At 40.3% G+C, this 16422-nt stretch overlaps 1 protein-coding gene across 2 annotated transcripts in view; it reads right to left on the bottom strand.

The window, feature by feature from the left end:
- Pde5a (phosphodiesterase 5A) overlaps positions 1-16422 on the bottom strand; it is a 118294-nt gene that overhangs the window by 26718 nt on the left and 75154 nt on the right. For both annotated transcript variants that reach the window (XM_090356640.1, XM_090356642.1), the window contains exons 10-12: positions 16082-16257; positions 15035-15094; positions 3613-3759 (exon numbers count right to left, since the gene is read on the bottom strand). In XM_090356640.1, the coding sequence (XP_090212766.1) occupies positions 3613-3759; positions 15035-15094; positions 16082-16257 (383 nt within the window). The remainder of the gene's footprint in view (positions 1-3612; positions 3760-15034; positions 15095-16081; positions 16258-16422) is intronic.

Genomic DNA, 16422 nt, shown 5'->3' with positions numbered 1-16422 from the left:
TTACTGAGTTCAGCCCTAGGACTTGAACTCAGGCCTTCGGCACTGTCCTTAGACACTTTTGTTCAAGGCTAGTACTCTGCCCCTTGGGCCACAGTGCCACTTCTGGCTTTTTTTCTGTGTATGTGGTACCAAGGAAGCAAACCCAGGGCTTTGTGCATGCTAGGTGAGCACTCTATCACACTCCCCACCATTGTCTTTAGATAGCTGTACAAAGAAAGTGCCATTCAAGAATGGCAGTTTACAAATACTGTGTCTTTTAGTCAAGTCACCACTTTCAACATTGCACCCACCCGGACCAACCCACTCCTTCCTTCACTTTTTTTTTTTGCCAGTCCTGGGGCTCAAACTCAGGGTCTGCTCACTGTCCCTAAGCTTATTTGTGCTCAAGGCTAGTGCTCTACACTTGAGCCCCAGCACCCCTTCTGATTTTTTCTGAGTACCATGTTGGAGATGAATCTCATGAATTTTCCTGCCCTGGTTAGCTTTGAACCATGACCCTCAAATCTCTGTCTCCTAAGTAGCTAGGATTACAAGCAGTTTTCTTTAGTTTTAGATTCTCTATTTTTTTTTTTGCCACTTAACAAATGTATCTTGACCTGTGTCATCACTTCAGAATCTTCACTCCTACCTTCAGAAGCTTCCTTTATTTTTCTGTTCTGTGATATATATGTATATATGTGTATATATATATATATTTCATTCTTACCTGCATTCTATTCATTCCCCAGTTCATTCTTGTACTCGTCTCTACTTGACCAATGCCCCCCTTCTCCTCTCCCCTGCAAGAATCTATTTCCTAGTACTCATCCATCGGAAAGAATGACACATTTACCATTCACAGGGAAATGGACAGACTTGGAGAGTATTATGTGAAGTGAAGCAAGCCAGACCCAGCGAAGCACAGCCGCATAAGTGAGAACTAGAATGAGCCTATAAATCTATAGCTAAGAACACTGGGTGGCACCTAAGTGGGTATAAATGAATTAAGGGAAACACAATAAAATCTGTGGTGAATGCAAACAGTATTTAGAAAGACTAAGGCAAAGACAAAAAAATAACTACTAGGAAATGGATATTTTTTTCTGACAGATAAAAATCCAAAAGATCATCAGAATGAATAGAGATACAGAAATTCTGAGAGCCCTTCTTCATTTCCAACCTTCAAATGGTACCTAAAAAGCTAAAATAAGAAATAAATTGACTTAGATGAGTTTCATTAAAAGGTCCAAGAATCACATTTCTGTACTCTGGACAAATTTCTCCAGTTCTGTCATTTATAAGTATTGAGCATAGGAACTTCGGGTTCAGAAAAAAAAGGATTTGAAATACTGTCAAGGTTTCCATGTTCCTGCAATGGGCAAGACACAGAACTGAGAGCCACATGTCAAACTTCTATCTCTAGATGCCACGTTCATCCCCTAATAAAGAAGACATAGTCTGGTACCTGTGGTTCACGTCTGTAATCTTGGCTATTCAGGAGGCTGAGATCTAAGGATCATGGTTCTGTGACACTTATCTCCAACTAACCACTCAAAAACTGGTGATGGGGTTGTGGCTCAAAGTGGTAGAACATTCGCCTTGAGCAAAAAAGAGTTCAAGGACAGTGCCCAGGCCCTGAATTTAAGTTCCATTATGAGAGAAAGAGAGAGAGAAATGAATTTACAAGTAAGTCCTCCAGCCTTCAAGTACGGTCATATTTGGGCTAGCAATAAGATAAAGAACAAGGGTTCCATAGTTGTAGATTAAGCAGAATGTGAGACAGAAGAGAACGCATATCACAGAATTCTCACAGATCTGGAACATGGTGGGGGGAGGGGAGATGGTAGGTAGGAAGACCATTGCTTATAATAAACAGATGAGGAAACGAGGAGCACGAGAGGTTAATAACCCAAAATAATAACTACAAGACCTGTGGCTCTGGCCAGGCGCTGATGTCTCAGCTGTAATCCCAACTACACAGGGGGCTGAGATCGGAGGAGTAACACTGAAGACAGGCTGGGCAGAATAGTCTGTAAGAGTCTTATTTACAATTAGTCAGAAAAAAAAGCCAGAAATGGAGGTGTGGCTCAAGAGGCAGAATGCTAGTCTTGAGAGGAAAAGTCAAAAGGAGAGTATAAGGCAGATAGATAAATAGACAGACAGACAGACAGACAGACAGACACACACACACACACACACACACACACACACACACACACACACACACACACTCACGCACGCACACACAGAGACAGAGAGACAGTGAACCAGTGCCCAAACTGTTCTATTCCACCATCCCATCCTAACTTCTTCACTCTGCAAACAGGAGATAATCTCTCTTGAGAGCTTGTTGCAATAATTAAATGGCATGCTATTTCTTAACCTAGCAACAGTCTAGCAACAATGAAGCACCCATAAGTCTCTGAGTAGTTGTTCATCCAAGAAATATTAATAAATATGTTGGTTAAATTGGAGAAAGAACTAACTTTGGGTCTCTAATAATTCAACAAGTAAAAGACACTGTATCAAGCTTAGCTTTTCCTGTGAGGCCTTTCTGAGTGGAAGTAATTCATCATGGAATTTATACCTAAGAGCTCTGAGCACCCAAAATTGGTGGGTAAATTTTCATCCTATCAATTAACAAAGGCCTAAGCAGCAGTTTTGTTTTCAAGCTGTGTAAGTTTGTAGCTGGGATATCTGTACATAAAGAGGAGCTACTCATTGGACCAGAAAAGATACCTAGAAAAGACAAGAATGCTGTAGGTGTCATGATAAGCTTGGCTGTTTTCTCTTTATTCTTGGATATTATGTCCACAGCTATTATAAACAAAACCCAATCCCCAGATGTCTCTACACTGACAATGAACTGATTCCAGACTTGAGACCGTAAGAAAGGCAAAAGCAAGGCAACCCAGAAGGTTAACTCAGTTCTCATCCTGGGTCCTCACAGGTGACCCCATTCCAACTTGTATTATGTCGTGTCTTGTACTCCCTCTCCCCGAGCTCTGCCCATCCCTTGCTGCAGTCAGATCTTGCTCCTTTCTGAAAATCCCTCCGTGGCTCAAGGCTGTTTTTTAGAATCTCAAATTCCTCTGAATAGCTCACAAAGTTGTATAGAATTTGTTTTTGATCTTTCTTTCTAGTTGCTTCTCTGGTCAAGCTTACCTCTCAATCAGGCTTCTAGCTACAATATCGCCTCCTATTCTAGCTTGGCAAATCGTGCTTTTCATTTTAGAAACACTTTCCAAAATTCTTCAACTTGGTGCTTTCTACGTGGTAGAAATTCAGCACATAACTTTTCTTCTGATGCGTGTTGTGCCAGTCTTGGGGCTTGAATTCAGGGCTTGCTTGTTTTGTTCAAAGTTAATGCTCTACCACTTGAGCCATAGCTCTACTTCTGGCTTCTTTAGTGCTTAATTGGAGATAAATGTCTCACGAACGTTCCTGCTCAGGCTGGCTTCGAACCAAGATCCTCAGTCTCCTGACTCAGCTAGGATGACCGGCGTGAGCCATAGCTGCCCAGCTAGCACAGGTCTTTTTAACTGCTGACAGCTTTTATTTAAAAATCAGCATGTAAGTTATTAGTGTTTTACACCAATTCCCTCCCTCCCGAAAGGCCTCCTGCCTTCCTACCTCGTGTTTCATCTGGAAGTTCTGCACAAGGTTGAGGTCAGTGAACATACGAATTGTGCACAGGGCTGTTTCCAGATCAGACAGTTCAAAGTCACTGAAGCTGAAGTCAGTAATTTTCAGGGTCTGGGCAGATGGGACCACAGCCGCCTTCGGAAAGGAGAGAAGAAAAAGATGAAATAAAGCCCTTTTTGTTAAGACAACAGGTCATCACAAAATTTTCTCCCTTGGCTACAGAAAAGAAAGACCACTATATATATTTCCTATTTCGTGTGAGTTTTTAAAAATGTGAAAAGACCCACAATGTGTTCAAGGCCAATGTGTTCAAGGCCTTAGCTCCAGAGTGTCACTGCTGGGAGGTGACAGAGCCCAGAGGGAGGCAGTGAAATCACTGGGGGTGTGTCTATGGAGAGGATATTGGGTCTTTAGTCCTGCCTCTTCCTTTCTTCACTTCCTGGCCACCACAAGGTGAGTGTCTTGCTCAACCACAGGCCTCATGCTTAGCCCAGACCAAAAAGCCATGGAGATGATTAAATGTCATCTGAAACCAAGAGGTAAAATAAACCTTTCCACGGTGTGTCTGTGTTTATTTTCCCTCTTGATAAAGGGCCTGACCATATATCAAATCCAGGCTAGTCTTGAACTCCCAATCCTCCTGTATCTTCCTCCTGAGTGCTGGAATTCTAGGTGTGCACCACCTTGCTTCGTACTAGTCTTTCCTTTTAAAGCTGATTTTCTCTATTAAAGAAAGCCCCCTAACATAAATGTCATATATCAGGAATGTTTTATTACAGTTCTCTTGTTGTAAATAGAGTCATAGGAGGTTAACACACATGGTTCCAGCCCATATATTGGTATGGCCTACATGCTAAGATTGTCTCAAAAACAAAAAGCTTCTGAAATACTACGTCATACTAAACCCCAATTCCCAGGAAAAAGAATCTAGCTGAGGCAAGGAGCCTGCCCTCAGACCAAGCCAAGGCCTATACAGCCTTTTCTCTCCTAGATTTCCTGCTGAGTCCTTTGGGCACTAGAATTTGCAGAAACCTTCCACTCCTTTCTAGGTCATTTTCCATTCTGGGGTTTGAGTTTCTTTTGGGGGGGCAGTAAGATGGGGTACTAGAATTTGAACTCAGGAACTTAGACTTGCTAGACTAGCATTCTACCATTGAGCCATATTCCTAGTTCTCTGTCAGAGCTTCTTTTACAGAGTTTTGGCTTTGTCAGCCTAAGCTTACTGGGATGCAAAGAGAGGAAGAAAAATGAAGACACAGAAGTAGGGAATCCAGTCCCTTTTGATTTTCCATAAGGAACTAAGCTATCATGCTAATCCTTTACCTTTATCTTCCACGAAGTAAAAAGATAAAAACAACATAATCTTGAGAGCTACCTACAGCTGACAATGTCCCTCGGAATCTAAGGTCACTGGAACATTCTTTTGTTTCTCCTGGCTTTCAGTTTTTACTTCTACATCATAGACTTTTTTTTGGGGGGGGGGGGGTAATCTGCAAAGTTCATACTCAAGGATTGTTTCTTCAGGACCAAAAATTTACGAGAAAGTATGTGTTCTGTAAAGCTAGCTCCACGTCTGAGGAATGTGTGGGCTGAAACAGAAGAGAGGAGGATTGCAAATGTTTAGAGAAAGGCTAGACTTGTCTGCTCCTGCCTCTAACATTACAGATGGCGTGCCAACTGCGGTGGGGAAGAATGGAAGTGGGAGAAGGCCCACCTTTTCACTCCAAAAATGTAATAAAAGGACAAGAGAAAAGATTTCCTTTTCTTTTTTAGAACATGATCATGCTTAAGAGAGGGAGTTTCTTGTCTTCTCACAGAGCTTTTTCTCCACACTGCAAGGGTAGAGGCAGCTGTGTCTCTGTGCACTCTACTGGTTCCCCGCCTCTCTGCTGAGAAAGAAAAAACATCTTTGCTCCCTAAGTCACGCACACAACAATTCAGCTTCTTTGAGCAGGCTTTGGAGGGACAGGCAAGCACTTTCCTTAAGAGCTTTGTGCTCAGGGGTCAGGATTCTGGGCTAGAGTTCTAAGAAGACACAAGAAAGCCAAGAATCCTTTGAAGCTCTGCTAACCTGCTTCTTCACCTCACAGGAAAATCAACTTCCTAGTTGTTTCTGAAAGGCAATTAGAAGCAAAATATTCTCCATACCAAACAAACCTTCTATGTCTTACAGATAGCAAGGAAGAAAGTATGTGATATCTTTGGAATAGAACAGATATATTCAATTCCAGATTTTTCAGTTTCTTTTTTTGAGGGGGAGGGGGTGATGACTGTATTTGTTAAAATTTACAAAGTGACATTTCTGAGCTTCATTTTCCTTGAGAAGACTGTATAATTAATTGATTATGGTTTTGAAAATGAACAGAAATCACACTTTATTTTTGGTGGTACTGGGAGTTCGAACTCAGGGCTTGTCTGGTTTTACTTGGTCAGCTGGTGCTCTACCACTTGAATCATGGTTCCAGCCCTACTTTTGGCTGATTATTTTGCAGACAGAGTCTCATAAACTTTTCTTCCCTGGCTAGATTCAAACTACAATCCCCTAGATTCTAAGATCCTGAGTCTTCTCAGTAGCTAGGATTAAGGCACCCAACAGAAATAACACTTTTTAAGGAATTTGCATACCAATAAGGTACTAAAATTATATATATGTATATACATACATATATTTTTGGTTGAAAATCCAATTCAAACTGCTAGGATTATTGTAATACTTAATCCCATAATAAAACTGCTTATTTTTCCATACAAAAGCACAATGCCTTTGAATTCGCAGACTTTAGTTTTCATCTGTGTTTGATATATCAAACGGTTAACTTAGTGAACTTTATCTATTTGTGTGTGTGTTTATGTGTGTATCTTTTACATGTGCTTAATTTGACACTGATGAAAACTATAGAGTCTGCCTGGGAATTCAAAGGCATGTATAATTAGACAGTTCTGGCTCACATAGAGCATCCTAACTTCCACAGGGTGAAAGGGAGAGGGTTTAGATCTGTTCTTGCTGCAAAAAGATCCTGAATGGAAAATGGATTTTCCTGAGATGAGCATCTGTTTTATTTTTTGCCATGTTTGTGGGTGTGGGGGGGCATTGATTCAAACTTCCTTCCTTTGAGGCCTTTATTTCCTCTGTTTTCACAGAGCTATTTCTCAGTTTTTGGTTTTTTTTTGGGTGGGGGGGGGAGTTGGTTGGTTGTGGGACTTGAACTGTGAGCCTGGGCTCTATCCCTGACCTCTTCATCTCAAGGCTACTGCCCTAGCTCTGGAGCCACAGCGCCACTTCTGGTTTTCTGGTGGTTAATTGGAAATAAGAACCTCATGGACTTTAGTGCCCGGACTTTGGACCCTGATCCTCAGATCTCAGCCTCCTGAGTAGCTAGGATTACAGGCCTGAGGCACAGTGCCCATTTTTTTCAGTTTTTATGCCTTAGAGGTTTATATCAGGGGACCATTCACTGGTCCCGGTGACAAATACTATAGCACGTCCCTAGTAACATCAATGTCAACCTTTCTCTGATGAGCCTTTTCTGAAGGGGCTAGAACACCGTCAGCTATATTCCCCAGACTCCTTTGCAGCTACAGCTTCAGATGGATTTCCTTCTCCAAAGATGAATACTGGGGATAAACAGTGACACAAAGTGAAGGGTCTTTTTAGGGATGAGCCATGGTAGAAGAAGACATTGTGATGAGACTGACAGCGGCTTTCCAGATCCCAAATTTTCAAGCATGGCTGACACTATGGAGTGGGTTGAAGGAGCAGGGGCTTTCTGAGTCAGGCCTTTTTGGAAACTCTTCTAGTGAGCTAGTAATCCTACCTACTTGGGAGAGTGAGATCTAAGGATCCAGGTTCAAAGCCAGCCTGGGAAGGAAAGTCTCTGAGACTCTTTATCTCTGATTAATCACTCCAAACTGAGTACTTGCAAGAGGGGAGGGTGAGGCCAAGGAGAAAAGGGTAGAAGAATGAAGGGGGAAAGAGGGAGCATGCAGACAAGAACTTATGGTATACACCACAGAGTAAGAAAGGAGGGGAGGGGTGGTTCAAGGGAGTGGGGATGTATGTGGTGGAAGGGATGACACAGATCAAGATTCACTGCACACATAGATTACGTTGTTAAATGGCAAAAATGTCAATACATAACCTAAAATAAAGATAGGGAAGGAAAGGGGTGGGATGGGAGGGGAAAGAGAGAATACTGAAAAAGGGTGCCATTAAGCAAGATGTACTGTATTCATAAACTGCTCTGGTGAATGGCAACTCCTTTGTACAATGACTTAAAGACTATATATATATATGCCTATATATATACATATATATATATATATACACACACACATACACTGTAAGTGTAACTGTGGCTCAAATGAGTTCAAACCCCAGTACCACTCCCTCTCATTAAAAAAAAAAAAGAAATGAGCAATTTCATCTAAAATAGAGAGTAGTTTCTATTGTCAACTGAACTTTGATGTTACTCTATTGGGCAACAAAAATGATCGCAGGCTAGGTATCCCGAGATCGCTGATTGAGGTGAGAAAGGTAGAAGAGAATCAGGTTCCAGTCACAGCCATGGCTCTTCAAGTGTGGTCCCTGGAGGAGGAGCATCTGGGAATTTGTTACAAATGCCAATTCCTGGGCCTCATTACAGAGCTACTGAATCAGAAACCCTGGGTGGGTTTGGCTACCTGCTTGTTAAAGGGAACCTATGTGGTGATTGTAAGAGTGCTGAAATCTGAGTGTGGCTGCTTTACAGGGAAAGGCTATTAATAACTGGCCAGAAAACTATACATTTTATGACTTCCTTAAAACATTTATTCCTGGGGGAGGAGCAGTGCTGACACTTGAACTCTAGGCTATGGAGCACTCCTTTAATTCTTTTTGCTCTAGGCTGGTGCTTTACCATTTGAGACACATCTCCGTGTCAGTTTTTTGCTGGTTAATTGGAAATAAGTCTCATGGACTTCCCTGACAAAGCCAGCCTTGAACTGTAGTCCTCAGATCTCAGGCTCTTGAGTAGGTAGGCATGAGCCACCAGCATGCAGCCCCAAATATTCATTCTTGTAAGTACTATGTGGCTTAAACTGCAGGGTACTGAAGTGCAGTGAGAGTGGAAGTCAGAACACTGATTAGAAAGGCTTAGGACACCAAGAATGCTTTGACCCTATAACTACAACATGCCTCAGGAATTCACTCCTGATTGTCCAATGTCTTGGTGCCTGGAATTTTATCACAGCCATAGTTCTTTGCTTTTATTGTTCCATATTACTGTATAACTGTGTCACACAGAAAACTACATATTCGTTGCATGTGGAGTGATTTCTATAATGTCCATATAGAGTAGGAAATAAATACTGAATAAGGTCTTATATATTTTGTATATATTTGTGTATTTGGTTTTTAACCATCAACCACATCACCAGAATGCAAATTCAAATGCATGTAGCATATAGCATTCTCATTTAGTTCAATTGCTCATTCTGTTTACTTTTGAAACATTTGATTATAGTTGGATTTTCTTTTCTCAATTGCATTTTAAATACTTCATGAATGTAAACTTTCTTTTCTTTTCTTTCTTTGGTCAGTGGTGGGACTTGAATTCTGGGCCTGGGTGTTGTCTGTGAGCTCTTCAGCTCACGGCTACCACCCTACTCCTTAAGTCACAGCGCCATCTTTTTCTGGTGGTTAATTGGAGATGAGTCACATGGACTTTAGTGCCCACGCTATATTTGAACCATGATCCTCAGATCTCAGCCTCCTGAGTAGCTAGGTTTACAGGCCTGAGCCACCAGGCCTGGCATTCTCTTCCTTCCCTCCTTCCTTCCTTCCTTCCTTCTTTCCTTCCTTCCTTCCTCCCTTCCTTGCTTCTTTCCTTCCTTCCTCCCTCCCTCCCTCTACCCCCTCATTCCCTCCCTTCTCCCTTACTTCCTTTTTAGTGGTACTGGTATTTGAACTGAGGGGCTTTGTGCTTTCAAGCCAGGAGTTCTGCCACTTGAGCCATGCCCTCAGCTCTTTATTTTGGTAATGCTAAAAAAAAAAACAGCTTCAGTTTGTCTTAGCATCATTACATTTTGATCTTTTTCTTCCCAAATATCCAAGCAGTGGCCTGTAAGTTGCCTATTCAGTACCAGCTCTAGTGGGAATTATAACAACCAATTCTAGATTATGTCCGGCAAGTGGAGAACTGCATAGGCTGTATATACAAAAGGCTTATATTTATTCTCATTGCCTACATTTTTGGTTTGCTGAAAATGAGTATATAATTTCTTGAGTGCACATGATTAGAACAGCTGGTGCACAATGAGTCTCAAATGTGACAGGGACATTTTATGATCTCAGTGTTGTCACTATCATGTCCTGTGAACCAATGCTTCACCGACAATCTATCTACTACAACTTTGTAAGTTCTTTTACTATGTATTTCTACCCAGGCCTGGAGACCACAGAGCTCCTGCCATGGCTTCCTTGAGTACATTTAATCAGGCTGCTTAAATCCTGGACCAATTATTAAATTATTTCTACCTTCATCATCATTTTCAGAAAAAAAAAAGAAGTAAAAAAAAACCGTATTGAACTGGAGTTAAAGAACCTGAGCTGGTAGTTTATTTCTTTTTGTTTTTGTTTCCTTATGCTATAAGCTTATATACATATATGCTTTAAGCTTTTATAAGTGTGGGTTTTGTAGAGCACATTGATAGGTGCATTCATTTAAAATATCCAGGAGCTAGGAGCATGGTCTAGTGGTAGAATGCCTACCTCGCAATGCCTGAAGCCCTGGGTTTGATTCCTCCATGCCACATACACAGAAGAAGCCTGAAGTGGTACTGTGTCTCAAATGGTAGAGAGCTAGCCTTGAGCATAAGGATAGTCCTTGCTCAAGGACAGTGCCCAGACTCTGAGTTCAAGCCCCAGGATTGGCAACAAATAAATAAAAAGTAATAAAGCAATCATCCAACAAAACACATAAGCCAGGCTCTTGTTATATAATCACAAAGTGCTTAATATTAGTATTATATTACATAATTAGGAGTTTAATGGGTAAGACAGATACATATGTAAGTGAAATATGCAGCTGTTTGGTGGAACAGAAACATACAGCTGTTTGGTGATTAGCCCAAGAGAATCCAAACATGGCTGGGTGCTGGTGGCTCACACTTACAATTCTAGCTACTCAGGTCACTGAGATCTCAAAATCAGGGTTCAAAGTTTGTCTGGACAAGAAAGTCTGTAAGACTTTTATTGCCAATTAACCACCAGAAAACTGGAAGTGGTGCTGTGGCTTGAAGTGATAGAGTGCGAGCCTTGAGCTAAAGAACGCAGGCTGAGAATGTGGCTGAGTACTTGCCTAGCATGCATGAAGCCCCGGGTTCCATTCCTCAGTTCCACATAAACAGAAAAAGCCCAAAGTGGCACTATGGTTCAAGTGGTAGAGTGCTAGCCTTGAGCAAAAGAAGCTCAGGGACAGTGCCCAGATCCTGCATTCAAACCCCAGGACTGGGGGGGGGGGGGGAAAGAGCCCAGACACAAGGCACCGGACCCCAGTTCAAGCCCCATGACAGACAAAAAAAATCCCCTCCCAAATCCCCAACGTTCAGTGACAGGAAATCTAAGCCCACATCTCCTACTTTTCCAGCCAAGGAGACTCCTGGGCTGTGTAATCCCTAACTTAGGAATAGTGGGATTCACAATAATTTCCTTTGAATACCCCTCACATAAATATAGAGGGCAACTTTTTGATAAATCAACAAAAGAAATGAAATTGTAAAGAAGTAATGTATTTGCCAAACATATCTATATAATGCATTCACAGAAATAAACACACTTGGCTAAAGGAAATACAAGCATCTTTAAAAACTATTGAGTTTCTTATTTTTGGTGGAGCCCTCATAAAGAAGATTTACTTTTAGCCTGTGGTAAAGTCTCTGGTAATCTCAGCAGAAAATAAACACATCTGGCTACACAATTTAGGCAACTGTCCCTTTTTGTTGTTAATATAAAGTGATGTATAGAGGGGTGACAGTATATAATCTGGTAAGAGTACATTTCTTTTTGGATAATGTCACCCCTTACCTCACTCTCTCCCAGTTTTTTTTTCCTCCTATGCTCTCCCACATGTTGCATAGTTCATTTTTAAACATAGTATCCACTGCTGCATTTGTTTGCCTTTTATTCTTCCATTTCTGTGCCTCCTCTTACCCTTCCAAAGACAGATAAATGAACGAACAAGACAGGAAGAAGACAAAAGCAACAGCAGAGAAAAAGCAATCCTGTTTTCATTTCCTGGAATTCATTTTGATGAATATTATTTTCTGTGATCAGAGGCACACACGCATTGTGCCATTGTGTTCCTCTCCTAAGAATATCCTCCTTTGGTCTCACTGTGTGTGAATGCCTAGAGACCTGTATAATTTATCATGGCCCTGTATATTTTACATCTAGCCTTCATGTTTGAGAGAAACCATGGGCTGTTTGTCTCTGTAAGCTTGGTTAACCTCACCTAATATGATTTGTGTTAGGTCCATCCATTCTCCTCTTCTTTAATTTTATGTTCTTTATACAACAACCAATAACAACAACAAAAATCTACACTGCTATCAGAGGTCTTCTGCCCACACCAGACCTAAAATCACAGATCACAAGGGCTAAAATAAGAATGAATGGAAACTGGAAGTGACTTCCCCTCATTGCTAGCAATTTAAGAAAGGGCTACTTATTTACAGCATTATTTATTAAAAGAAGTCTTCTGAAAAGAGGGGATGTCACTAAACTTGCTCACATGTGAAATGTCAAATTCTTTGGTATTTTGTAAAGGCATTTTGCTTCATGAGTTCTTGATATTTGTTCAATATAAATGTCAAAAGGAAAAGAAATTTCAGTCTTAATGGTCCCCTTTTGAGGCTGGGAGTTTGACCTAGTGGTAGAATGCTTGCCTAATATGTAGGAAGATGGGGGTTTGATTTCTTGGTACCACATACATAGAAAAACCTGGAAGTGGTACTGTGGCTCAAGCAGTAGAGCTCTAGCCTTGAGAAAGCTCAAGGACAGTACTCAGGCCCTGAGTTCAAGCCCCAGGAATAGCAAAAAAAATTACATTAAAAAAAACTCAAGTAAAGCACAGGGGGAAGAAATAGGCTCATGAATTTCCTTTCAATTGATTGCTCTTAAAACTTGAAAAACAAACTTTCTGGACATAGGTGTAAATATTTAGTGTACATCAGTACATTATGTAATTCTCCTAAGAATAAATTTTGAAAAATAAAAGAGACCATTTGACAGCGTTTCAATATATTTTAGGCTTCAAATTGGGATTACCAGACACAGGATACAGGAGTAATTGCTGGATGATACAGACACCTGTTTGGTTGGATACTCAAGGAATTTTTATTCTGTGAATAGGAAATGAGAATTGGAATTAGTTGCTAACTTCCAATTTAAGTGACTCACTTGACCTACGAGTGATGGACCCCACATTTTTCAACGCAGTTGTAAGAAATCTATTTTCCAAATGCAACAACAGATGGCTTTTTGAACAATACAAATTACAGCGATTCTCAGTCCTGAATGTTTTCTTCTTGCTAAAATTATAAATACAATTGAGAAAATTGTTTGCAGATTTTTTTTTGTGTGAGGGGGGAAGGGGAAAGACTATATTATTTTCGAAGTGAAAAGCCTGAATTAATATTCTTGTGATTCTTTAAAAGCATTTGTTCAAAATTACTCTATTTGCTAGTTTGTGTTTATCAAAAATAAGAACATGGAAAAGTATATAATCCTGCCTTCAAATTGAGCACAACTTAATCACATTATAGTGCCTAAAGGCATTTGGTATGCTCATTTGGGAATGCTAAAATAAGATAAATGGATCCATTATGCTTGAGGTGAATCTGTGTGTGTGTGTCTGTGTGTGTCTGTGTGTGCTGGTCCTGGGCCTTGAACTCAGGATCTGGGGTGCGTCTCTGTGCTTTTCGGCTCAACGCTAGCATTCTAACACTTAATCCACGGCTCTACTTCCTGCCAGGGCTGGCTTTGAACCATGTTTCTCAGATCTCAGCCTCTTTACTAATCAGAATTACACGTGTGAGCCTCCAGTCCCCAGGTAGTAAATCCCATTTTAAATCTATGTGCCTCTGTAAACAACTGAAAAATGGCTTTGCTACTTCAAAGACTATCCTGAACATAATCAATAAATGTAGCCAGTTCTAATGAAAGGGAAGATGTGTAACTATTCAGGTAGAGTCACCTAAAGATTCTGGCACTACTCTTGAACAATAACTCCCTTTCCTTCTTCCTGATTCAGCTGAGAATGTTTCCTTGTCCTCTTCCTACTTTCTGCTTTGCAACTGTCAATGTTTTGCAATGAATGAAGTGTGACCTTCTCTCCCGAGAAGCTCAGTTTGACCTTGAACATGTCCTTTGCCTTTCTAGGCATCAGTGAGGCACCCAGGACACAGCTGTACAGTTTACACGAGAAATATATGTCAGGGTATAAAAAGTTTAATACATGACAGACTACAATGGTAATGTCAATTAAAAAAAAGAATTTCAATAATCTGATGAAAATTTCCATTCATTTTATGGCTCTTGTTATATCTTCACATAGATGTCACCTCTATGTCATCTCAAATAAATGTGAAGTCAAAGAGATACAGAATGAAAGGCGCCTCAAACGTGGAGGACCTGATATAAACACATCAGCTTTTCTCTCGTCTGATGTTAATTAACAATGGAATGAGAATTCAGTAACTTACCTCATTTGAACTCCATTTCAAACTGTGTATCACAAAACCATAAGGTCTGAAATTAAAATTCCTCTCATTTCTAGATAATACTGAGTCAGTCATTGGTTTAAAAAAACCAAAACAATAAAATGCTTGTCATTATTCTAATCAAACTGGTGCTTGACGATAATCTGTCTAGGAACTCAAAGCTAACCTAAAGATTAAAATAGGAAGTGAAAAAATACAGAGGGATATGTTTTGTAAAGTCCATATGTGTTACTTGTTGCCTGTATGATCAGTGATTTTTGTGCCTGCAAAAGAAAGTAAGTGTTGAGTGAGTATTTTTACTAGTGTTCATCTAAGCATTTGTCATATTTAATAAAGTAGGGGACCATTACTGGGGAACACAGAGTTGTGTATGATATATATAGTTGTGGTTGTTAGAGATTTAGTTTTTTGTTTTTTGTTGTTGTTGTTTTGGGGCTTGAACATACGGCCTTGGCTTTGTCTCTGAGCTTTTTTGTTCAAGGCTAGCCACACCACCACTTCCTGGATTTCTGTAGTTAATTGGATATGAATCTTGACTTTCCTGCCTGGGGTTGGCTTTGAACCACAATCCTCAGATCTGGGTAGCTGGGATTACAGGTGTGAGCTACCAGTGCCCAAGGGTTATGAGGTTTTAAGAAAATGAATTACTTACTGCTAACGCCTGGAGCTCTCTTGTTTCTTCCTCTGCAGCTGAAGCATGATAGGACAGAACCTGTGGCAAGAAGAAACGTAATCATGGATGGAGGTGAGCCTATCTGGCTTGCAATTCTGCTCATACTTCTTGGCGAGGTGACCAGCCTTCTATGAGTGTCACATCTCTTTCTGCTTCCCCTCCACATAGTGAAAACCCCCAGACAGCTTCCACTGTGTGCTTCTGATAAACAAATTCCATCCCAACTTTGAGAAAACCCTTGTAACTTCCATTCTGACATTGTTGAGACAACTAACAAGCATTATTTATAAGCTACCCCAGAAATAACTATTGGATTCTATTTGTCAGAAAGTTCATTTTGAACTTTTCTTTTAAACGATATACTGATTATCTTAACTAAGGTAGGAGTTATATTTAAAATGTTAGACTTTTAAAATAAAAAAATTTAGCAAGAGCGACATATTCTTTACCTAACTTAAATAACTGTAACCCTTTTGCATCTCATCTTTATAATAGCAATAAAAAATTTAAAAGTAAATAAAATTTAAAACTTTTTGGAGTTCTATTTCAACGAAGACAATGTTCCAAGCCTCTCCACAAAACAATAACTGGGTCAGAATTTTCAGAAATAAGGATCCAGAAATCTGTAGTTGAAAAAAATGGTTTCCCCTTTCTACTGCTTTATATTTTTCTTTACTTTTCATTTTTTTCAGTGTACAGGAGTTATTGTTATTGTTTTTTTTTTACAAGTGTCTGCATAAACAGAGGTGAGAAATGGGAAAGAGACAGCCCACAGTAGCTGTAGCCATGTTGTGAGTAGAATATTACTTTCTGAAGAAAAAGCAGAGAACTGACAGGGCAAGAAGCAGCTTGAGTCTTCTTTGGGTCCTATAAACCTTGACAAGTTTCTAGAATATTCTCTGGGTTGGTTTGCTCAGTTTCCATTAGGCAGATCTCATGATTGCTGACAGGACACAATACTAGAACAAACAGAGGGGAAAGGAAAACCAGAGTGTGGACTGAGGAGTCTTGGAAGTTTCCTCTCACCTCCAATGTTACCATCTGCTTAGCCATTGCTCGCTCCACGGCTTCATACATCTGTGTGTTCTGGATCCCCAAGCCACAAAAGATGACAAAAGCTTCTAGAAACTGTTCATCGTTTCGGTTGAAAGGCTTTACCTTGCCAGTATTCTCCTCTACCTTATTAACAAGCTGGCAAACCCCTGCAACAATCCAAGAAATTAAGCGGAGATGAATAATTCTCACTGGTTTGAACACTCATGTTCAGAGAACACCTTGACAAAGCTCTCTTAGAAATGCCTGGCATCTCCAAATCATCAAATGGCCCTCTAACAGAAGCTAGGTAAAGAATTAATTGACACAGAAGT

This window comes from Megascapheus bottae, chromosome 23, assembly GCF_031878675.1.
Source record: "Megascapheus bottae isolate mThoBot1 chromosome 23, mThoBot2.hap1, whole genome shotgun sequence".
NCBI lineage: Eukaryota > Metazoa > Chordata > Mammalia > Rodentia > Geomyidae > Megascapheus > Megascapheus bottae.
This window is presented reverse-complemented; position numbering and strand designations above follow the sequence as displayed.